This window comes from Theobroma umbraticum, unplaced genomic scaffold (genome assembly GCF_002168275.2).
Source record: "Theobroma umbraticum cultivar Fairchild unplaced genomic scaffold, ASM216827v3 scaffold_56.0, whole genome shotgun sequence".
Lineage (NCBI taxonomy): Eukaryota > Viridiplantae > Streptophyta > Magnoliopsida > Malvales > Malvaceae > Theobroma > Theobroma umbraticum.
The window spans coordinates 13,004,908-13,028,478 of record NW_018397256.1 but is presented as its reverse complement, the minus strand read 5'-3'; the positions used below and the strand labels follow the sequence as shown (position 1 = coordinate 13,028,478).

The 23,571-nt window shown below is 36.4% G+C and overlaps 4 protein-coding genes across 4 annotated transcripts; 3 read left to right on the top strand and 1 right to left on the bottom strand.

Moving 5' to 3' along the window:
- Window positions 1-102: 102 nt before the first annotated feature.
- On the bottom strand, window positions 103-6,161 carry SYTD (Calcium-dependent lipid-binding (CaLB domain) family protein). Its single transcript, XM_089782533.1, has 13 exons — window positions 5,768-6,161; window positions 5,488-5,590; window positions 5,339-5,391; window positions 5,121-5,241; window positions 4,842-4,969; window positions 4,225-4,326; window positions 3,935-4,009; window positions 3,318-3,397; window positions 2,462-2,612; window positions 2,156-2,386; window positions 1,467-1,760; window positions 1,162-1,275; window positions 103-648 (listed from the first exon to the last, which is right to left on the bottom strand). Exons 1-13 carry the CDS (start codon window positions 5,870-5,872, stop codon window positions 502-504), a joined length of 1,704 nt encoding a protein of 567 aa, XP_089638659.1. The 5' UTR covers window positions 5,873-6,161; the 3' UTR covers window positions 103-501.
- Window positions 6,162-9,294: 3,133 nt separating this feature from the next.
- LOC110410594 (putative sucrose-phosphate synthase 1) lies at window positions 9,295-15,602 on the top strand. Its single transcript, XM_021420362.2, has 13 exons — window positions 9,295-9,752; window positions 9,919-10,008; window positions 10,745-10,986; window positions 11,150-11,213; window positions 11,349-12,047; window positions 12,157-12,273; window positions 12,421-12,552; window positions 12,685-12,861; window positions 13,236-13,289; window positions 13,375-13,437; window positions 13,556-14,485; window positions 14,640-14,767; window positions 14,936-15,602. The coding sequence occupies exons 1-13, from the start codon at window positions 9,570-9,572 to the stop codon at window positions 15,207-15,209; spliced, it is 3,153 nt and encodes a 1,050-aa protein (XP_021276037.1). The 5' UTR covers window positions 9,295-9,569; the 3' UTR covers window positions 15,210-15,602.
- A 1,001-nt stretch (window positions 15,603-16,603) lies between these two features.
- LOC110410595 (putative glycosyltransferase At5g11130) lies at window positions 16,604-19,103 on the top strand. The gene is made up of 4 exons (XM_021420364.1): window positions 16,604-16,825; window positions 16,923-17,080; window positions 17,952-18,306; window positions 18,415-19,103. Exons 1-4 carry the CDS (start codon window positions 16,604-16,606, stop codon window positions 19,078-19,080), a joined length of 1,401 nt encoding a protein of 466 aa, XP_021276039.1. The 3' UTR covers window positions 19,081-19,103.
- A 606-nt stretch (window positions 19,104-19,709) lies between these two features.
- LOC110411669 (Exostosin family protein) lies at window positions 19,710-23,559 on the top strand. The gene is made up of 4 exons (XM_021421926.2): window positions 19,710-20,091; window positions 20,317-20,483; window positions 21,745-22,096; window positions 22,310-23,559. Exons 1-4 carry the CDS (start codon window positions 19,837-19,839, stop codon window positions 22,973-22,975), a joined length of 1,440 nt encoding a protein of 479 aa, XP_021277601.1. The 5' UTR covers window positions 19,710-19,836; the 3' UTR covers window positions 22,976-23,559.
- The last annotated feature ends 12 nt before the right edge of the window (window positions 23,560-23,571 follow it).

Genomic DNA, 23,571 nt, shown 5'->3' with positions numbered 1-23,571 from the left:
CTCTCCAGTTGCTTCTTCTAAGTATGCAAATGCAAAAGTTGCCATGTTTCTGAATTGAGAAGTTCATGGTATTGTCATTGGTTTTTGAAGATTCCGCAAGATTTTCATGGTTGAAAAGGGAGGGTTCAGTGTTGGAAGCTGTATCTGGAGACAGTAACTATGAAAGTTAAAACCATTCATGTCTCTTCTTTATCTACACAATCATCAGAATTTTTATTAAAAGCTTTACATGATCTTTAACTTCTCTTCATTCAATCATCTTCTTCCGCAATCACATGTCTCTTCTCTATACCCTTTTCTTCATCAAAATTACTTGTAGCTTTAACAGAGGAAAAAATACTGATGATTTACAAAGAAGAAAACAGCAGCCAGATGTCTTTTCTCTTACATGTTAGTTTATACAGCTTGCCGATTAGCAAGCAATTATTTTGCTCCTCATCAGTGCTAGGGAGGAGATCCGAAGGGTGTTGGTCTGAAAATTGTTTCATCGTCTCTCGGCAGTCAAACCTCACGGAATACTAACTGTGGATTCCACTTCAGATGGAGAAAAAGCTTTCCTGATTTAGCACCATCTAACTGAAATCCATCTTGAACTTCCCCTTCTAGTAAGACCCTAGTCAGCGTCATGATGCATCTCCCGATTTTGTCCTGAAAGATTGTATCAGCATGGTCTAAGACCGGTTAACAAGGTTGTCATAAAACAATGTAGCTCAAATTGCAGATTACAACAGTTCAAGAAGCTCTCATAACCAAGTTGGTTAGCACCAACGGTAGCAACAAGAAGTGACCAACATTTCATATTTCCAAGATCAACATTTGGACAGAAAACCCAGCAACCATTGAAAATCTCTACTTTGCAAACGGTGAACAATACTCTTATTGCTTCGTCTAAGGCATTAAGACCAAGCCAAACAGTTTGAGTTGCAGCTGACCTATTAGAAGGTGCCTGGCTGCACAAGTTACAGCAATATGTGCAAATGCTTCAACCATGTATAAATATAAACGTTTCCCTGATAGAAGATTATGAAGCTATTTGTATATAATTGTATACTGAGTTTTCTAAGGTGAAATTGGAATTCAAGAAGGAGGCCATAAATTGATGGGTACTTGCCCGCCAGAAGAAAAAGGAGATAGAGATAGTGAAGACAAATTGAGAATTACCTTCTTGAAGGTGTCATGGTCCCAGACTTCCAAAATTAACATTTCATGTAATGCATCCTCCACAACAAAGTCGAATGTCTGATTCCAAACTGGATTCAAGGTCTCAGTAGCAACCTGAGAAAGAAGAAGTAAAGCTCTTGAAACCTGCTATAATTAACCTTAGTACCACGTGCAGTAATCTTGAAGAAAAAGCCTACAAAGCTCATAAAGAGGGTTGTAGGAACATTCACATGCCAAAGCCACCAAATGGAAAATAAGAAATCTGAAAAAAAATGTGGCTGCTCAGAGGGAAAAATGCATCTCACCCTTGTCTTGGCTTTTGTTTCAGCTTTCTTCATTATGAGGACAACAAAAGGGTCTGCCTTTCCCATAAAATCAACTGCTGGCAAGTTTTCAGCAGCTATAACTGTCACTGATAGTACTCCTCTAACAATGACATCTCTTTTCCTCTGAGTCGTTGTTCTTTTGAGATCAGCAGCCTCTTCAACAGTTACATTTTTAAGGGCCTTCTCCAATGATGTCAATGAGAAATCAGGGTTAAATGGGTTTTTAAAGCTGCTTTCTGTGCCAAATGGACAGTATAGAAGTTCAAGCTGCACCTGTTGGGAAGAAACCATGGAACTTATAAGTAATTACAAAGTTCAAGCTGTTTACGATTTTGTAAAAGATTGAACTTCATGCCAAATGCAGGAAGTGGGAACTATTTTAGAAGATTAAATTCAAAACCATACTAGCTCTTCATAATGACATTAATCTATTTGTTCAGCAGCTTGCTTGCTACAGCTATTATTCTTCTGCTTTATGGTGACAATATTCCATAAATGAAATTGCTTTTAACTCCATTACGTAGACTTTAACATGTCATTAAAGATCAAGGAAACTTTAAAAACCTAGTCCCTAGATTAAAAAATGTGAACTCGATCTACTTTTCACTCATGTAAGTGCTGCAATCGTAACAGAGAAAACAAAAAGGACATTCAAAAGGGATCCCCACCTGACCCCTGTATTTAGTATCTCTCTGGACCTCCAAATCCTTGACCAGTTTCAACCAGATATCCTTCACTTTACCAGGCTCAAGGTCCTTCAATGCCACTTGAGCACAGCCAATCAATTCAGCAGCCTGAACCCCCTCATCATCATAGACTTTTATGGTCAAGTGTTGAGTTGATGCATCTTCTACAATGAACTCAAAGTGCTCATTCCAAACTGGATTCAATTGGTTATTCTGAAGAAAAACTATTAGAGTTAAACATGAATCCTGGAAAAGGAGATTATATGCAGAAGAAGGTAAGTATCTTACAATGGTTTTACTGGTTTTCATTTTATCACGAAGTGGACGTATAAATAAGACAGCAAAAGGATCAGATTTCCCAACAATGTCCTTATTTGTTAGGTCTTTGGCTTGCACAAGCTTCACATCTAATGTTCCAACAGGTTTCAGCTCCAGAAAACTGGTAGAGGATATAATAACAGACAATCTACTTAATTTACATCAGGAGGAAGAGCAAAAAGGAAAAGAAAAGGTGCTTCAGATTATAGCTTTTCTATAAACATAAATGGGTATTGTTTGGGAGATCAGATTCCAACTTATCTGTCCTTAGATTATATGGATAGAACATATGCAGTGAACACTTCAGGCAAAAGAAGAAATGGCAAGAGATAAATTCAACAACAGTAGTGGTGAAAGTTGGCTGAGAATAGGATCAGGTCAACCTAAATAAAAAATACATCCTAATTCTATTGTGATCAGCCGAATCTAAGCCAGAACAAAATAAAAATCCCAATTTTCGGAATACCAGGTTGAGCCAATTTGTCTCAATTTTTAGTCTGATGCTCAAGATGGTACTGATTTAATTTGATCAAAGCAAATATTTAAGGTCTTAATTCTGGAATTTCTCAGTTATTCTTTTGCTCACCAGCTTTACCAAGGCAAAATAACAGTAAGTAAATCACTGAACATCAATGGATGCAGGTGCTTAAATCTCCAGGAGTAGTCTGTGACTTTCTAAAATACTAAGCACACATATTAGGATAAATATGTATCTTCTGCTTGGTAAATATTTGCATCCAGTGCATGAATTTTCATTTATAATGATCTTCTAAAGACAAATCAACAGTAAATTCATTGTAGAAAGAAGATGGAATATTTAGCATACCTGTAATCCCCAGGTAATATGGGAACAATTTTTCGAACAGGCCATGTTATAGAATCTTCAATAGCATTCCGAATTGTGTCCTGTACCAAATTGTAAACCCAGCTCATCAGAAGTGCATCTCATCATAATTTAAAACATTAGAGGCTGAAGAATCAATGGCGAACTTCAATGCTAATAATACTTCTCTATGCAAAATACTGTCCATTATATTTTTAATGAAATTCTGGCTCAAAAATGCTTGCCAATTTACATGATTGTTCTCTTCATTGTTAACAGATAGCAGCCCTATTGGCCTAGAAACATAACCCTCACATTCCATTTTCAGAACTCGAACCAGATGAATGACCTGCTACTCCAACATAAAGATTTCAGTTTTTCCTTTTTAGTATGTGCTGAATTCTATATCTGGATATTGAACCTTTTCTATTCTTATGAACCTTTCTATTGAAAAATGTTGTTCATACATACTGAGCTGTGAGCTGCTCCATCAATTTAGAAAATTTAAGAGGTAGAATCACCAAGGTGCTGTAGACTTGCAAAGGGGACCTCCAACTGTATATATCAAAGCTAAGAAGAAAAGCATAAAACCACTGCATATTGTAAAAGCAAACAATCACCTCAATAGCATCAGAAATCCCTGGTATTGTTGATATATCACCTCCAACAACTTTAAGTGTAAACGAAAGATCTTTCTGTAGGAAAAATCACACAAAGCAATCATGCCATCAATATATAAAACTAACAAATGCCTTTAGATATATTCATATACAGATTCATATCATTAGATTTAATTTGCTACAACATATGTTACTCTTTTGAGCTTGTGTTTTTGCATCAGTTGTTAATGGAGCAGAACTATCTAATCAAATATGATGCTGATAGTGTTAACAGGACTATTGCTACCAACCTTTTCTCTCAAGGAATAGGAAACAGCTCCAAAACAGGGAAACTGATCAACAAGTGGTTTGAACATTAACCTGAAAACCCCAGTGAAGCCAATATTTTTTACCTAGACGAACAAGTTAAAACCAGGAGATGAGAAGGAATACCTTACATGAGGGACGTAAGATGAAAGATTTTCATACATACTGTGAAAGCTAAGAATACAAGAAGCTCGACACATTTGATAATGAAAAGAGCATACACATACACTTATCAGATGAGTATCATCAAGCACATTCCCTCCCCTTTTCATACACATATCAAGCACTCAGAATAGTTGCCTAGATATAGAATTATTAGAGTTTAATGACAAGTGGGAAAACCAAATATTGATGAACATGTTTGATTGCTGCAAATTTGATTGACAGAGCACAGTTTATCTTGAGACAGGAACTGTTAAACGCCAAGAAACGAACAAAGGTTCCTAGAAGTCAACTACTGATGAGTGTTTTTCTGACAGTGTTGGTCTAGTGCAACTGTGCTAATTCTTAACCGACAGAACAGGTTTTTATCAAATACATTGAATATGATAACTTAACAAGCAAGAAAGACTTTCAAGCATGAGCAGTAAGTACGGATTACCTGCACAGGCAGGGCAACACCCAGTCTGGTGTTAATATTAAGCACAATATTTGGGTTACCATCCCACTGCAGTTCCAACTCCATGGTGATTCCTTCATCACCACTTTCACTCTCAATGATGGAAACACCTAAAGAGGATTGGCAATTTGGGCAACATTTCAAACTTCAGGATATAAAAAAAAAACCAGCATCTTTGGTCTCACTAAGAGAATAATCACAAAAGCTATTCTCAATTCATTGACAGTAACATAAAACAATGTTGTAATTGAAAGAAATAACCTGTAAATTGAGGAGCTACCGTTCCAAGAGTCAACTTTGCAAACTTCATAGACGATAAGATAGCTGGTGTATATTGTTCAAGAATTGGCTCAACAATCGTTCTTATTAGCTCTGATGCTGCCTATGCCATACGACCCAAGGGGAAAAGATAAAACACTTACCCCTACATATCTTTAAGTTGTAAAGAGAGAAATTTTTTTTTGAAAAGGAAAATTTACCTGATCAACAGATGGCCACATCTTTTTGAGTTGCAGGTTAAGCCAAACCAACTGTATTTATGAAGAAACCAACATTAGTAGAGACTTGATGATAAGAACATGAGACAGAGAGAAGGAAAGAATTTGGATTTATGATGGATAACTCAACTTCTGGTGCTGAGAAAAGACAACCCAAGGTGGATAAAACTGAGGAGGTAGAATTTTTCTTGAATCCTGCACTGTCATCCGCGCAAATGAAGCAACCGTCTTTGCCTAACATATTGAATCATCAAAAACAGAGAGTACGATAACAGAGCTGATTGCTTCAGAGCCAAATGTACCATACAAAAAAATTACGTGCATGAACACATGCGAAATGTAATGTACGTTAGCAAATGAAAGAAAACCACGGTAAAAACCTGGATTTTGATTTACATGAAAGGGAATTACCAGATAAGATCGACGAGAGGATCGGATTTTCTCATATCGAGCAAAAGCGATGATCAACCAAATGCCAATGGTGAGTCCAACCAACATACCAAAAAAGAAAGACATTTTCTGTTATTCTATCAAATTTTCAGACAACCCCAGAAAATAAGATAATGTATCCTGGAGAAATATATTGGTTTCCTGGGATTTTCATTTCCATGGCATTGTAGGAAACAAAGTTGTCCTGGTTGGAGCAGAGACAAAGGAAGGAACAGCCAAAACCAATGAAGGATTTGGATCAGGATGCAGCTAGTTGCGGTGGGGAAATAACAGAAAAGAGTGTGATTTAGTTTTTAGTAATGATTAAACAATTACTTGAAGATCAATTTATTGATCTTATTCTGATCTGGAAAGAAGAAAGCAATTTGTTCTCTTCTTTTGCCTTTCTTTCTTGTTCTCGTGTCTATTTGCTTGCTTTATGTTTGAGTTTTACTTCTTTCTGCTGCTCTCTTTTGCAATTAGCCCCTCGAATTCCCCATATTTATTATATTTTCCTCTTTCTTTTTCATTGAATCCTTGTAGTAATAAATTTTCATGGCTTTATTCAGAATATACCTGACAAAAATTGAGTCAAATCCGAATGAATTTTGACTTGAATCTATGCTATTACAATCAATTACTCATTCGATTAACTAGAAATAGGGTAGGGGCATTTTTGCATCAAATTTACATGTTAAGGTGCCTTAGAAGAAAATATCAAAACATTGGGATTAATATGATTATTTTACAGTAACAAAAAGGCCCAGGCCCGAACTTCATTTTGAATTAAATTTAATTATTCATATTTTATTCTATCTCAACAGAAAAATCGATACTTGATATGCAAATTTTATTATTAATGAAAATTAAATTCATAAAATAAAGTTAACTTATAAAAACTTAAGTTTAAATTATATTTAAAATAAAAAATTTGTAAATATTACATAATTATAAAATTTAACATAAAAATATTATTTATAATCTAATTGAGATAATAAATATTCTATAATTATCACTCAATCCTACTCGAATTTATGACGAGAAATGATTTTACTATGCATATTTTATCTAAATCCTATTATAAATATTTTTAATTTTATTTAATTAAATCCAATAATACAAAATACCCTATTTAAAATATCCGTTATTATTCTTAGAAGTCATCCTTTGCCTTGGCTGGTATCAGATTCTTGGCTTTGATGTCATCATCAACCCCTAGGGATGGGCCGACAAACCCAAACGGTATTACCCGCCAATGCCACGTGCTCATGGAGATGACCCGACAACGATGGCAAATTTGTCCTTCGTGTGCCACTTGTCAGCCTTAAATCAAAATTTCTCCTCTTTTGACAAGTAAGTCCTCCAATCATATTTGTTGTCCTTTTCATGGACGCTATATTAATAATTTATTCAAATTTAGAAATTTATTATCAAATAATCTTATCATATTTGTAAAATTGTTCTTCCAACTTTTAAGATTATGTTTTACTCGACCAGCTGATCATGGGAACCACCGGACTAAAGGCATCCACCCAATTCCATGCTTCCATGTTACTCGTTTGAATTAAATCTGTTTCCAACTATTGATGGATCCCTTTCCTCAAGACAAAATGTAATTTATAACAGTGTGATTTATAAATCTAAGAATTTAAAACGATGATGATATGATTTAAGATAAGATAAAATATATAATAAAAATTATTAAAAATATATTACATATATACTTTTTAATTTTAATTTTTTATAGACATAAACATGTTAATTTTTTGTAATTTTTACTCTTTAATAATTTAATCTTAAACCCATCCTTGATTATAAGACACCATAATTAATCTTGAATTTGACAATCCATCTTACTAGACTATAAAATACTCCAAAATCTCAGTATTACTATTGGACCTCACCACGACCTGGTGGCCATTGGACTATTCAAAGCCCTAAGCTCTAGGATGATGACCAAGCCCAAGGTGAGAAGGTCAACCCATTTTGAGCGTAATTGCTACGGAGAGTATATAATCTGGGAATATAAAACCTTGGCTAATCTCAGGGTTTGGAATAACAAAGCGAGAGATAAACTTAATTAGCTATTTAGGTAAGCGAGTATTTGCATATATTCTCTTCAGCAATAACACACCTGGCCACACGCTCTTGCTCAGCATCTTTCACTTTTGCCTTCCTCACTTGAAAAAAAAAAAAAAACCATTTGAGACTTTCGGAAAGAAGTGATTGGTCTATTAAAGACAGCCTGCCCATGTTGCTTTGCTGTTCTTCCATAGGTACTTTAAGCATAGCATTGTTCTATTCATGTTAGGTACAAAGATGATTTCTATCTTCTTCCATTTATTCCTTTTTCATCTCAAATGCTCTAGAATTCTGGTTAGATTTCACATCAATCATACAAATGAATGAATTATGCTTTGTTTTCTTTTATCGATTCTACCCTATGTTCTACCCTATGTTCTGTTGTTAATGTAAAGATAGCATATTCCACTTACTTGATTGTTCTTTTTGTTTGTGAGTTTAATATCGTGTCAATATTTTTAAAAATAACAACGGGTTAATTTTGAGAGATATGTACTTGATTATAAAATTTAATATCATTTTAGTAGATATGATTAAAATTTTATTTCATTTATTTAGTTAAAAATGATACGAGCACTCTTTATAAAATTGAACTCATGTTTTGTTCGAATTCATTTAAAGTATTATTTAATCTTACTTAAATATATAGGATAATATCGAATATTTGTTTACATACTACTCATCCTTACAAAACTATATCAATTGGAAAAATAAAATCATGTTTTGGAACATAATGAGTAAATTATTTTTATATTAAAATTTAATTCCGAAGCAATATTTTTCATGCATTAATAGAAGTCAGTGTGAGGGTGTGAGAATTTGTAAGATGGAAAATACAAATTTTAATGACCAAACAAATGCTTTGATTGGCATGGAGATTCAGTGAACACGAAGCAACTTGTTTATGACTTCATTTCCATGTGAAATTTTGACCAAATTACCACACTTTGCTGCTTTTGGCTTTCTCACGGAAAAAATATGAGGAGTTTTTGGACCTGATTCCTTCTATGGGTTTTCATTTTATCTATATTATAAACATTTTTTAATATTCTTTTATGTTTTCATATTAAATATTTATATCATAAAATTTTTTTAACATTATTATATAAAATATATTAAAATCAAATATTTATCTTAATCTCTATAAAAATTAAAAATAAATATTTGACGTTGACAGCGATAGGATGATAATAAAGTGTGAAGTCAATTAGAAAAAGTAAAATGTAAAAAACCATGGACGAATAAAAGCCCATCATATTTTTTGTTTTTCTTTAATTCCAGAAAATTTGAAAAATTCGACCGTAAAATTTTAGAAAAAAAAACAAAACAATATCCTCTCTCCTACAGGAGACACGTGTTGGTCTATCTGGAACTAATAAATTTGCACCCGCGTCATCCCCGACAGCATATTTAAAAGCTCCAGAGACTCACCGTTGGGTAACCGTTCACATAACCGTTTCTTCTGGATTTCTAGATTGTCGCTCTCCTTAGATTTTTACCACCAAAATGATCGTTTTGATTTGATCTTGTTCTTCTCTTAAACTTAAATTAATTTTTAAATATTTAAATCTTTTTGCGTACTTATAAATATATTTATATTTGAATCTTTGTTACACCGCCAGAGCCTCTGTAGATTCAGTTCGTTCTCTTTCTCTCTCTGTTTTTTTTTTTTTGGCGATTTTTGTTATCGAAGAGAGAAGGAATGGCGGGAAACGACTGGATAAACAGTTACCTGGAAGCGATCCTGGACGTTGGTCCTGGAATCGACGTTGCGAAATCGTCCTTGTTGCTGAGGGAGAGAGGTCATTTCAGTCCTACTCGTTACTTCGTGGAAGAGGTCATCACCGGCTTCGATGAGACCGATCTCCACCGTTCCTGGGTTCGAGTACGATCTCATTTTAACCCCTTTCGCTCTCTTTCACTCTTGAACCTCTTGTTGTTTGGCCTCTTTCTGTTTTCTTTTTTCGTTTTTTCCCTTTTGATTGAATTTTGGAAATCTTCAACCGTTTATTACTTTAAGTGTAATTGGTTTACTTGGTTATGGTGGCTAGGCCGCGGCAACGAGGGGTCCCAAGGAGAGGAACACGAGACTGGAGAACATGTGCTGGAGGATTTGGAATTTGGCTCGAAAGAAGAAGCAGGTCTTTTTTCCCCCTATTTTTGCATGCTTGTGCGCTACTTTGGTTTGAATTTGACATCCAGGGTACTAATTAGAATGAACTGAATTAACAATTTCAAATCAGTGTCACCTCAAAAAGAAATTATTTTTTTCCTTTTTGGTGTATATTAAAGCTTCTAGTTATAGCAGATCAAAAGAAAAGGAGCCTACTTTTGCTGTGCTGGATTTACAGTTAACTGATCAATGGAATATAAAAGTGAAATTTTGTTTCTTCTAACTTCTTATTTGTTAAAATTTTGTCTTTTATTTATTTATTTTTTTGTGCTCGGTGATGGCGTTCTTCTATGCCTTCACAACCAACAATGCCATAGTTGCTTGTCTATGAGGATCATGCAACATTTTTGGTGTGTTTCTCAGTTTACTTCAGTGATTTCTGAGTTAACTGCCATAGTTCTGAGGATACAGCATGTCTTGGCCTTTCTCTTCCTGTAATTTAGGCTCTGAATTAAGATTTTATCATTGCTAATTCCGGTTTATATGAGCTATGCAGGTTGAACAAGTTATGTCAACATGTTATTTTGGATCTCTAGAACAGTCGCATTGATTCTATTGTAGCTTCCTTATCGTTGTTGGTTTGATTTATAATGAACTTTTATAGGGTATCACTATGTGCGTTAGAATGTTAATTTCTTCCTTTCAACTTTTGTGGCTTGCCTGTGACTTCAGTTTTGTCTTGCTTTTCACTTTTTTTTTTCCAGCTCGAAGGAGATGAAGCTCAACGCAAAGCTAAACGCCGCCTTGAACGTGAAAGAGGCCGCAAAGAGGCAACTGCTGATATGTCTGAAGACCTATCAGAAGGAGAGAAAGGAGATATACCTGGTGATGTTTCAGCTCATGGTGATAGTATCAGGGGAAGAATGCACAGAATAAGTTCTGTTGACATGATGGAGAACTGGGCTAATCAGCCGAAAGAAAAGAAGCTCTATATCGTGTTGATAAGGCATGCTCTGCACTACTATATGACCTGACACGTTACAGCTGTTATTGAGAGAATCATATTTTCAATGTGGTCTTTATCTGTTATATTGACACAATTTTTAGATATTGTTTCTCAGAGATTCATGATGAAATGTAGTTCTTTCTAACCAGCAGCCTTCCTGCAGTCTTCATGGCTTGATAAGGGGTGAAAACATGGAGCTTGGTCGTGATTCTGATACAGGTGGCCAGGTAATTTTTTTTCACCTCTTTAAGATTCTGTTATTGGGGTTTGTATCTTGAGAGTGCTTATTTTTGTCATCCTTTTCAATATGGAAAAGTACAGTGGTAACTCATTGGGAAAATCGGATACTGTGTTCTAAATAGGTTAAATATGTAGTAGAACTTGCTAGGGCCTTGGGCACAATGCCAGGAGTTTATCGGGTTGATTTGCTGACAAGACAAGTGTCAGCTCCAGATGTGGATTGGAGTTATGCCGAACCAACTGAGATGCTTGGTCCAAGAACTACAGATAACTCAATGCAGGATCTTGGTGAGAGCGGTGGTGCTTATATTATTCGTGTACCATTTGGCCCAAAAGATAAATATATACCGAAAGAACTGCTTTGGCCTCATATTCCTGAGTTTGTTGATTGTGCACTTAGTCACATTCGACAGATGTCCAAAGTTCTGGGTGAGCAAATTGGTGGTGGGCAAGCAGTCTGGCCTGTTGCTATTCACGGACATTATGCAGATGCTGGTGACTCTGCGGCTCTTCTATCTGGAGCTCTAAACGTGCCAATGCTTTTTACTGGCCACTCACTTGGTCGGGATAAGCTGGAACAGCTTATGAAACAGGGACGACAATCAAGGGATGAAATAAATACGACTTACAAAATCATGCGGCGGATAGAGGCTGAGGAGTTATCTCTTGATGCCTCTGAAATTGTTATAACTAGCACTAGACAGGAGATAGAAGAGCAGTGGCGCCTTTATGATGGCTTTGATCCAATATTGGAGCGCAAACTTAGAGCAAGGATCAGAAGGGGTGTCAGCTGTCATGGGAGGTTCATGCCCCGTATGGTTGTAAGTATCAAGATATTATTTGTGACTTATTATTCTTGCTTACTTTCTGTTGTTCTTTCTTTTATTTGCTCTGTTTCTGTATAACTTATGTTGCTAAGATGATTTTTAGGTGATTCCTCCTGGAATGGAGTTTCATCATATTGTTCTGCATGATGGAGACATGGATGGGGATTTAGAACGAAATGAAGAAGATTCTACTTCTCCTGACCCACCAATTTGGTCTGAGGTTATAACTATATTCTTTTGTTTAATGATCCAATCACTTCACTGACCTTTCTTTTGATTGATATACTCCGATAATATGTTAGTAACATATTGTTATTGAAGCAGTGATCTGATAATAGTAGTGACCTGCCAATTTAAAAATTTGCAGATAATGCGTTTCTTTTCCAATCCTCGCAAACCGATGATTCTTGCCCTTGCTCGGCCAGACCCTAAAAAGAATATTACTACTTTAGTCAAAGCATTTGGAGAATGCCGGCCTTTAAGGGAGCTTGCTAATCTTGTATGTCCATGCTGTTGAGCTGAACTTGCCTAGTAAAATTTGGTTGTGCTGATCTATAAAAATGGCGTTCTGAGTCTTCTTTTTCATATATTAGTTTTATGTCAGTGATCTTACTTTTTCATGCTGTTGCAGACATTAGTAATGGGAAACCGTGATAACATTGATGAAATGTCTGGCACAAATGCATCTGTGCTTCTCTCTATTCTTAAACTGATTGATAAGTATGATCTTTATGGCCAAGTAGCATATCCTAAGCACCACAAGCAGCGTGAAGTTCCTGACATTTACCGTCTAGCAGCAAGAACAAAGGTACAGCTGTTGTTAGCTGGTGAATTTTTTTTTTTTATTTAAGAAGTTATGGTTTTCTTTTCCTTTTTTTAATAGAAGAGTGGATTTTGGATTTAGGTACATGAGTTTGTGACTTCTGGGTGATCGAATGGACTGTGTCATGTTAACTTACTTTAATTGTCTTGTATATTAATATAGCTTTTGATTAAGTCAGTAAGCCATCCTTCCTCCGCTCTTGCCTGTTGACTTTCTCATTTCATTTCACGGTGCACAAAATTATGATGAGGGATCATTTACCAGGAGAAAGAAAATATTTTCCTCAAAATTTCTCTAATGTATTTGTTAATTGAGTTTTTGACTTCTTATTCTAACTCTTTCTCCTTTACTTTTCACAGGGTGTTTTCATTAATCCTGCTTTCATTGAGCCATTTGGCCTTACTTTAATTGAGGTGCTTACTTATTTGCTATAGCTATACTCGTGTATCTCAGATTTTAACATTCTAGAAGCTCTAACATGAGCTCTTCTGTGAACAGGCAGCAGCATATGGTTTACCTATTGTTGCCACAAAAAATGGGGGTCCTGTTGACATTCATAGGGTATGTCCATCACCTTTATGAATTGTATCTTATAAGGGTTTTCTCACCTGTATATTGGAACTGTAGCTAGTTTGATGTTCTAAACAAGCTCATTGATACTAACAATGAATTATTGCAGGTTCTTGACAATGGTCTATTAGTTGATCCCCATGATCAGCAGTCTATTGCTGATGCCCTTCTGAAACTTGTTTCGGATAAGCAACTATGGGCAAGATGCAGACAGAATGGGCTGAAAAATATTCATCTATTTTCTTGGCCAGAGCACTGTAAGACATATTTGTCTCGGATAGCCATGTGCAAGCCAAGGCAGCCTCAGTGGCAGAGAAGTGATGTTGCATTTGAAAATCCAGAGCCAAATTCACCTGGTGATTCTTTGAGAGACATACAAGATTTGTCTTTAAACTTGAAGCTTTCACTAGATGGTGAAAAGAGTGAAGGGAATGGAACTATTGATAATTCTTTGGATGTTGAAGACTCTGCTGATGGAAAAAGCAACTTGGAGAATGCTGTTTTAAAGTTGTCCAAGGGTGCTATAGGAGGTGCAGAAAAGGCTAGTTTAATGGAGAAAGCAGAGCCAAATGTTGGTGGTAGTAGGTTTCCTGGAATGAGGATGAGGAAATACATTTTCGTAATAGCAGTGGATTGTGATTCAATCTCGGATATTCCTAAAATAATTAGGACAATTAAGGAGGCAGCAGGGAAAGCGAATCATGTAGGGTTTATACTATCAACATCCTTGTCAATATCTGATGTGCACTCTCTTCTAATCTCAGGAAGCATAAGCCCGTTGGATTTTGATGCTTTTGTCTGTAATAGTGGTAGTGATTTGTACTATCCATCTTCAAGCTCGGAGGGTCCTGGGCTTCCCTTCACGGTAGACTTGGATTATCAATCACACATTGAACATCGTTGGGGTGGAGAAGGTTTAAGGAAAACTTTGGTTCGATGGGCTGCTTCTGTTAATGAGAAGAAAGGACAAATTGTTACAGAAGATGAATCACGATCTACTGCCCGCTGTTATGCATTCAAAGTGAAAGACCTTGAATTGGTAATTTCTTTTCCTTTCTGTGTTTCCGTGCGATATCCACTGTATGAGCTTTTCTCTCCTCTCTGTTTTTCTGTTTTATTGGACTTTTAGGGAGTCCAGTTTTCACTTCCTTTAACCTCTCAAATCTCCTCTAATGCTTGTTTTCTTTTCACAGGTTCCTCCAGTTAGGGAGCTTCGGAAGTTGATGAGAATTCAGGCTCTTAGATGCCATGTAATTTATTGTCAAAATGGCACCACACTGAATGTAATCCCTGTTTTGGCTTCTCGAGCTCAAGCTTTAAGGTATTCCTGCTGAAGTTGTTCATGTTTCTTCATGTAGCTCTTTTGTTTCTATCTCTGGTCGTGAAGCTTCTGTTTATTCTACTATTCCATCATTCATGTATCACTTTCAGATGGCTCATCAGTATTAAATTGATTAGTAAATTAACAAAATGACATGCTCTCCTTCAGGTACCTGTACATTCGTTGGGGCATGGAGTTATCAAATGTCATCGTCTTTGCTGGAGAATGCGGGGACACAGATTATGAGGGCTTGCTTGGAGGAGTCCATAAAACTGTCATATTCAAGGGAATTGGAAACAGTGCTCTTAAGCTTCACTCAAACAGAAGCTTCCCTCTAGAACATGTCCTGCCATTTGACAGTCCCAATATCCTTCAAGCTGAAGGATGCAGCTGCGAGGACATAAGGGCATCACTGGGAAAACTAGGGGTTATCAAGGAATAGGCAATCTACTGCTGTTCCATTACTCTTCCATTCGACTGTACGACCTATAGCTTCTTTTTGGATAAATAGTGGGCAGACCTCTTGATGTCTGTCTGTATTACAATAAGGTATGGATCCTGACTTGACCATAAAGCCACTTGATTAGCTTACTACACTTCTCGTCTCCCTTCCCATACCAAAGATATGCAAAACCGTTTTTACTTCGAATACTGTTCAATTGGTATACAACCAATTGCTTGAGTTGGGCACTTGGAGCATTTCGACTTAATTGATTGGTATACGATTTATTGTTCAAAAAGTATTTTGATCTCTTTTCTCTTATCGGGTCCGAAGAAAAAGAGTTTAGTGCATTTATTTGTAATGTTTTTCTCTCACAAAATGGTAATTTTTTTTATTATGAATAAATAATTTTTTCCAGATAACTTAGTATTTTCCATTGTCAAGATCTTGTGGCCGGAAATAATCAGCAGGAAAAATATATATATATATATGTATATATATATTTCTAAAAGTAATCAATCATCATCTTTAAACTTTCCGATTACATATCAATCCAAATTTTATCCCAATCCTAACTACTACATTGTGATTGACCACTCTCTTTTCTTTTAATTATGAGATTAAAATATTCAATATACAAATGGACTTGATAAGAAATTAAATTTCCCATTTACTTTATATATTACTATTAATTTTTTAGAACTTATTATTAAAAAGTAAAAATTAAACATTCCCCTCTCGCCCCACCTTTCTTAGTCTTGATTGATTTTTTGATTAAACGAATTTAATTATAATAATTTATTTCTAAAATATTATAAACAATTAAAATTTTTGTAAATTTTATTATTTAAAATTATAATTTTATCAGTACTAAAATAAGGATCAAAATTGAATTTATTTAATAAAAAAAGTAAATAACAGACAAACATAATGAAAAGCCGACGAAAATAATAATTCTTTTTTAAAAATATTTTTTTAGTATTACCTTCTTATATACTTACATGATAACTATATAATGGATTAAAATGTTCCTGAGAAATATCAGATATGTAGATTGATTGACGGCTTAAGGGCACAGAACAACATGCACGTAAATTTCTTACAGCAGATGCTTTGTTTTTTCTTGCGTGAGAGAGGTAACGGGAGCCCATAGACCCACTTGTTGTCAAACCCTAATGTATGGGCGTCATGGACTTTTGAGGTTTTGAAAATTAAAGTATCTAATCTCTCAAGTTTCCCTCTCGGACAGACACAGCAAATCAAGATAAGAGGTTTGGTTTGTTGTTTAAAAGGAGTGAAAGGAGTGTCAGTGATTCACTAAATCTCTACTTCCTTCATAAACCCTTCTATATCACAGGCATAAGATGAGGACGCTGCAGTGAAATCGGTTCCCAATGGGTGACTTTAGTTGCACCGCCCCTTTTTTGCTATACCCTTCTATCTTTCTCATTCTCTTATTCTCAACCATCAATCACAGCTTCCATTTCTATCATTTTCCTTCTGTGATCACGTCCAATCACACCAAGATTTCCCGAGAAAATCATTCCGAAATCTTGGTCTCTCCTTCTTCAAGCCCTGCTATAGATTTTCATAATGGAAGCTTTGTCAGCAGTGGTGTAAGCTGACATAATGATGCTTTCCTTTTCCTTTTTATTTTTTTGGCGGGATTTAGTGTTTTTTTGACTTTTGGGTTGTTTTATTTTGTGTTAACAGGTGCAAAACAAGAGCCAGTTTGAGATTTTGGAAGAAGGGTTGGCGAGGGCAAGAGCGGCCATACGAGCTGCATCTCGGTTTCGGAGGTCTACTTCGACCAGGGCGGAGAGTTTTGCTCCCAAGGGATCTGTTTACAGAAACCCTTACGCATTTCATCAGTTAAGAAATTTTTCTCAATCTTTTTTCTTGACGTAGTCTGGCTTTTGAACCTAAGTTTTTGAGCCATTTGAAGAAGAACCAAACGTAAAGGGCTTGCAGCTTTACTGCGTATGAATGGTATAGGAAGAGAATGGGGACAAAATTTTCCTTTTTGTCGTCTTTTTATCAGTTAAAAGATTTTGCTTTTTTGGGGAAAAAGTTCAGTCGAAGACTTCAGTTCTTGCATTGGAATAACATACTATGTTTTTAGACCATTTCAAAAGAAAATATTGGCTACGATCCGACTCTTTACAAGCTAGAATACATGCAACGAGTAACAATTTCTTAATGAACAGTTTTTCCAGGATCTAATCCCTTAGTTTCTTGCTCAATAAAAATTCTCTATTTAAGCACAAGGTTATCAATTTGGAGGAGTAGAAAGTCAAAAATGAATGACTAAGTTCACCGTATAGCCATAGATTTAGAGCTCCATATATGTGGTAGGGTGAGGGGGTAGGATAGCATAACACAAATATGGTGAACCAAACCATTTTCCGATGAATTTTTGCCCTTTTTATGATTTGCACACAAATCCTAGTCCTGGTTCTGATCTACGCCAATCAGCAACATTTGCAGTGAATTAAGTATGAATCTCTTTGATAGCAATAAAAGATTTGATTCATAACTTTGTACTTACCTCAATAAATAAGTTCGTTACTCACCTTGGGTGTCACAATCTCTAGATTCTTTTCTATCCCAAGGCCTATCCATTTCGAGATGGTCCCCGATTTCTAAATTTAAAGATGGTTTGCAGAATTGACATTATCGAATTGATTTACAGCGAATTGAAACTTTATGTCGATCTGTTCTCTCTGTTGATGCATGTGGCAGGAGCCACATTGAGATGCAGAAGCGATTCAGAGTGTGGCCATACAGGGAAGGAGATCCACCCCTTTTTCACAAAGGTCCATTGAATTCTATATACTCTATCGAAGGGCATTTCATTGATGAATTCGAGAGCGGAAATTCACCATTTTTGGCTCGCCACCCTGACGAGGCCCTTGTGTATTTCCTCCCCGTCAGCGTCGTGAATATCATAGAGTATGTTTACAGGCCTTACATCGATTATTCTCGTAAGCGCCTGCAGAACATCGTTAAGGACTACATCGACGTAGTTTCAACCAGGTATCCCTACTGGAACAGGAGCAATGGATCTGATCATTTTCTGATTTCTTGCCATGATTGGGTAATGTTTCTGTTCTCCAATTGGTTCCTTCTAGTTTATGTTAAATGGAGTCATTTGCCACGACGAGTCTCTAATTTTTTCCATCCACATATCTGTCACATATTCCAGGCACCGGACGTTTCAGCTGCCGATCCAAAGCTATTCAAGCATTTCATCAGAGTTCTCTGCAATGCCAACTCATCGGAAGGATTCCAACCCGCAAGAGACGTTTCATTGCCGGAAATGCTACTTCACTACGGGATGCTGGGACAGCCTCAACAGGGCCAACCCCCAAACAACCGTCCAATTCTAGCCTTCTTCGCCGGCGGCGAGCATGGGTTTGTAAGAAAAATACTATTCAAATATTGGAAGGAGAAAGACGATGATGTTCGCGTGTATGAATACCTCCCCAAGACCCTAAACTACACTCAACTCATGGGTCAAACTAAGTTCTGCCTGTGCCCCAGCGGATACGAAGTTGCAAGTCCCAGGGTGGTTGAGTCCATACATTCCGGCTGCGTTCCGGTGATAATTTCGGACAACTACGTACTACCCTTCAGCGATGTTCTAGACTGGAGGAAATTTTCCGTTCACGTTCCGATCGCCAAAATCCCCGAAATCAAAACAATTCTGCAAGGAATCTCTGTCGAGGAATACCTGACAAAACAAAGGAGAGTGCTCCAAGTGCAACGACATTTTGTGCTGAATCGGCCTGCCAAACCCTATGATATAATGCACATGGTGATGCATTCGGTGTGGCTCAGGAGGCTTAATCGAGGGTTGTCACTACAATGAATATTGTTTTGTGCATGCTTGTAACAAATTAATGTATACGTGATTCCATATATATGCAGTTCATCTAATAATCTTACAAACTCTCTTATTAAATTCAAAATAAATAGAGTAGAGATGTTTTATGTACGGTGATAAAAAAAATTAAATTTGGACAATGTTTGTAATTTTTTTCTTAAAAGTTCTATTACAATTTATTTTTGACATGTGTTTTATGCAATAGAATTTATTATTAAAACACCATTTAAAATCCAGTTATATTTTTAAAAATTAGACTAGAATTCAATTCACCTATTTAAATTAAATTCATTAATAAATATTTTAAAATTAAAATTAAATTAAATAGTAATTATTAATATAATAATATGTCGACATAAGTCAAATCCGGAGGGACGAAAAAGGTAACGTAAATTTGGCAATAGTTTTTTACGGGTCCAATTTTGGAGGGAAAATACTAAACAAGTTTAGCTAGCCTCGTTATTTAATCAACATTTCATGGGCAAAAGTGTAATTTAATAACACAGTCACACACTCTCCTCCTCGAGTGCTAAACAAGTATTTAAGACAGGAAAATGAAGCAAGCCAAACCATCTCTTCTCAGTTCTCTCTCTCTCTCTCTCTCTTTAATTTCACTTTGCAGAAACCGTCGTTTTCCCTCGCTTTCTATCTTCACAATTTTCTAGAGAAAAAGGAATCACACTAGCCAAACGCACTGTTTTTTTCCTCATTCAAATTAAAATAACAGCTTAATTTCCCCAGATGGAGAGTTGCTATCGATATTCAGCGGCCGCTTTAGCTTGGCTATGTGTTTTCTCGATCCTCGTGGTTTTCTTTGCCTCTGCCCAATTCAACTCCTTCGTGAACTTCTCTGCTTCGAAGCTTGAATCACCGAAACCGAAACCGACACTTGAGTTGCAGAGAATCGTTTCTACTCCTGATAAAATCAGAGCCGTTAGTTTCAGCGGATCAACTGATCATCAGCACCTCTACCGACCTAAAAACACCACCGTCATAGTAAAACTCTCTCTCTCTCTCTCTCTCTCTCTCTGTGTAACAGATTAAGAAATAATTAAAACCGTTATTTAATACCGTGAATCTTTAAGGATAGGATCATATTTTTTACCTTATGTTTTGCTTTTCTTTCTATTTTTAATTTCGATAGTGTTCTGATTTTTCTCTTCTTTTTTCTTTTACCATAAATGCTGATCAATGAGATTCATTGTATATTGCTATTTCCAGAGAAAAAGGAAGAAACCGAATAGAGAACAAGTGTTAGAGCAAGGACTAGCTAGAGCTAGAGCTTCGATTCGCTCTGCGGCTACAGCTCGAAACGTCACGGTAACTTTGGAGAAAGACGATTACGTTCCCGTCGGAGATGTCTATCGTAATCCAAGCGCGTTTTATCAGTAAGAACTAACTAATTTCTTCGTTTCCTTAAGCATAAAAAAATGGAAAATGGAAATATAAAAGGAATCGAATCATTTAGTGCTACGTAATTATTATTCAAAGTTTTAAAAAGAGGTTTGGAACTGCTTTGCTTCTAAGGTATTAGCAAACTATAAGAGAGAGATACTTATTTCGGCCAATCTTTATTTCTGTGTAATGGAAAGGATTGGAGAGATTTTGATTTTGAGAAGTTGTTTTCTTCTGACTGAAGCTACAGTGGGGCAGTGAAAATGAACTGAACAATTGCGCACTCGCGCAATGCACTCATTTCCCCTTCACAGTTCACACTCAACACCGTATTATCATGGCCACAGAAAAAGCAGCGTTTCCACTTATAGTGTAGTAAGATTGACGGTTTATTTTATGCGTCGTTCAGGGTTGACGTTCTTTTTTTGCTGAATGGGGTACTTGCTCTTGCAGTGAATAGACCAAACTACTATTTACCCTTTGACAAAGAAAGGTGCTAGTCCAAGAATAAAAATTCTCAAGTGGCTCCACTTAATGTCTCGTTTAGTCTTCTTCTTCATAATATTACGTTACAGGTTCAGTCTTATAATATCAACTAAAATCTTTTCAACTCAACCTTAAATCTTAATTACAGAAACAAATAATCTAGTAGTAAGGATGACTTACTTAATACTTGGCACAAAATTATTAAAAAGATATCAGATGAGGTTAGAAAATATATGTGAGTGTGTGTTGGTGTTGGTGTTGGTGGGATATGCAGAGTAATAATGAGAAATGACTTAGAGCTGGGTTTAAAAGTGATGGGGTTGAGACAGTGGTCCAATAAAACCAAAAAAATTCAATTTGCTTGTTGAAATTATTACTCCACATTTGATAATAACATACACTAGAGTGCTTTGGTGTCGTTATTGATAGTTAAGTGGGTGCAAAGACGACGTGGAGAAGCCTCAAAATGCTCTTTAATCAAGCATATTGTACTAGTTGAAGTCATTGAACGAGTGAGATTTCACATAAAAATCTTAAATTGTCTTTAATCAATCATTTTATTTTTCTAAGTATATACTCATTAAGCTCAAGATCTCGAATTACTAGCATTTCATTATGCATTTCGACGTGTATGCAACATCTTGATGAAGATATTGATAGTGTTCTTAGACTGTTCTAGGATACAATAATCAGTTGTTAATTCCCAGCAAAGGGTGCCAAATCACTTGAAATTACACTTGACACCAATTTTATGTTCAATCATTACAGGAGCTATGTGGAGATGGAGAGGAGATTCAAAGTCTACGTGTACACAGAAGGGGAACTGCCGATAGTCCACGATGGGCCATGCAAGGAAATATACACGATAGAAGGAAGATTCATACACGAGATGGAGCACGGGGCTAAGAGGTTCCGGACAAACGATCCTCGACATGCTCTCGTTTACTTCATGCCCTTCAGCGTGGCCTGGATGGTCAAGTATATTTACAAGCCGCTGAGTTACAACGTTACTCCTCTTAAGCAATTTGTTTCTGATTATGTCAAAGTGGTATCCACCAAGTACCCATTTTGGAATCGAACTCATGGCGCTGATCACTTCATGCTTGCCTGTCATGATTGGGTGAGTTTCACTCTTCCCCCAATTTTTCTTTCTTTTTCTTTCTTATCTTTCTTTTGTCCCATCAACCTCCTCTTGGCTTTACCTCTTGGTTTCGCTTTGAGGATGTGGCTCAAATATGCCATTTCCACCTCCCTGTTAATAATCAAGTAAATGAGTTGAAAATAAGATGGAAATGTTAATATGAACTTCATTTTCCTTTGCTTTTTATTGCAGGGGCCTCATGCATCACAGGGCAACTCACTCCTCTACACAAATTCCATTCGGGTCTTGTGCAATGCCAACACCTCCGAAGGCTTCAACCCACAAAAGGACGTAAGCCTTCCCGAAATCCGCCTAAACGGTGGCTTCTTATCCCCCAAACTCCTCCAGCCACCTCTCCCCAACGCTTCTAGACCCCATCTCTCTTTCTTCGCAGGGGGACTTCACGGCCCAATCCGCCCATTCCTCCTCCAACATTGGAAGGGCCGCGACGATGAGATGCAGGTCTTCGAATACCTCCCGAAGGACAAAGACTATTACTCATACATGCTCCAATCCAAGTTTTGCTTATGTCCAAGCGGGTATGAAGTTGCCAGCCCCAGGATCGTCGAGGCCATATACTCCGAATGCGTACCGGTGATCCTGTCGGAGCGCTATGTTTTGCCGTTCAGCGATGTGTTGCGGTGGGAGGCTTTCTCGGTACAGGTGCAGGCGACGGAGATTCCCAGATTGAAGGAGATTTTGTTGGGAATTCCAGAAGAGAAATATCGGAAACTTCAGGAAGGTGTGAGGGCAGTGCGGAGACATTTCATGTTGAACCAACCTTCCAAGAGATTTGATATGTTCCACATGATACTGCATTCTATATGGCTTAGGAGAATTAATGCAAGACTAGGATAGATCTCATGGTTATTTTCCATACTATTATGTTAAAATCCCAAAAAAAAAATGAAAAACATGTTTATATGGTTTGTTATAGGAAGAAAATATACGAGATTAATTATGTTTTTTCTTCTTTTGGGTCCTCTAACCTCATGTAATGCTTACAGAACAATCTGTAATTTAAATTTGTTTATGAATAAAAATTCGTATTTATAATTAACACATTACGTTGGTTACAAGTTAACTCAAATTAAAAATACAAAATTAATGATTATTGTAAAACTAAATCTATTTTTAAGAACGTTAATTCTTTTCTTTTATTTTGTTATCTTTTAATTATAAAAATGTCATTAAAATTAAATTATCTGCATGCTATGTTGAAAGAAGTGAGTATATAAAGTGCAAGGATTGAACCTCAAGCAAACATACATTATCACTTGCCGTTGCATAGGATTGTGATTTTTTTTCTTTTTTTTTTTTAGGAAAATGGTGTCGGGTTGGGTTGATCCAATGGAAAGTCCGGCCCATTTTCAGCCCATTTATACTGTACGGAACAGGCGAATAGAAAAATCTGGCCCTTCTACAATTATGGGCCATGCAAAATAAACCGAAAA

Excerpts from the sequence above, each read along its gene's own strand:
- LOC110411669 (XM_021421926.2), top strand. The coding sequence starts at position 19,837 with ATGGAGAGTTGCTATCGATATTCAGCGGCCGCTTTAGCTTGGCTATGT. Across the intron at positions 20,092-20,316 it reads CTAAAAACACCACCGTCATA|AGAAAAAGGAAGAAACCGAA; the intron begins GTAAAACTCTCT and ends TGCTATTTCCAG. Across the intron at positions 22,097-22,309 it reads TGCTTGCCTGTCATGATTGG|GGGCCTCATGCATCACAGGG; the intron begins GTGAGTTTCACT and ends TTTTTATTGCAG.
- LOC110410594 (XM_021420362.2), top strand. The coding sequence starts at position 9,570 with ATGGCGGGAAACGACTGGATAAACAGTTACCTGGAAGCGATCCTGGAC. Across the intron at positions 9,753-9,918 it reads TCCACCGTTCCTGGGTTCGA|GCCGCGGCAACGAGGGGTCC; the intron begins GTACGATCTCAT and ends TATGGTGGCTAG. Across the intron at positions 11,214-11,348 it reads ATTCTGATACAGGTGGCCAG|GTTAAATATGTAGTAGAACT; the intron begins GTAATTTTTTTT and ends TGTTCTAAATAG.
- SYTD (XM_089782533.1), bottom strand. The coding sequence starts at position 5,872 with ATGTCTTTCTTTTTTGGTATGTTGGTTGGACTCACCATTGGCATTTGG. Across the intron at positions 4,970-5,120 it reads GGTAGCTCCTCAATTTACAG|GTGTTTCCATCATTGAGAGT; the intron begins GTTATTTCTTTC and ends AATCCTCTTTAG. Across the intron at positions 1,276-1,466 it reads AAACAAAAGCCAAGACAAGG|GTTGCTACTGAGACCTTGAA; the intron begins GTGAGATGCATT and ends CTTCTTTCTCAG.
- LOC110410595 (XM_021420364.1), top strand. The coding sequence starts at position 16,604 with ATGGGTGACTTTAGTTGCACCGCCCCTTTTTTGCTATACCCTTCTATC. Across the intron at positions 16,826-16,922 it reads GAAGCTTTGTCAGCAGTGGT|GTGCAAAACAAGAGCCAGTT; the intron begins GTAAGCTGACAT and ends TTGTGTTAACAG. Across the intron at positions 17,081-17,951 it reads AACCCTTACGCATTTCATCA|GAGCCACATTGAGATGCAGA; the intron begins GTTAAGAAATTT and ends TGCATGTGGCAG.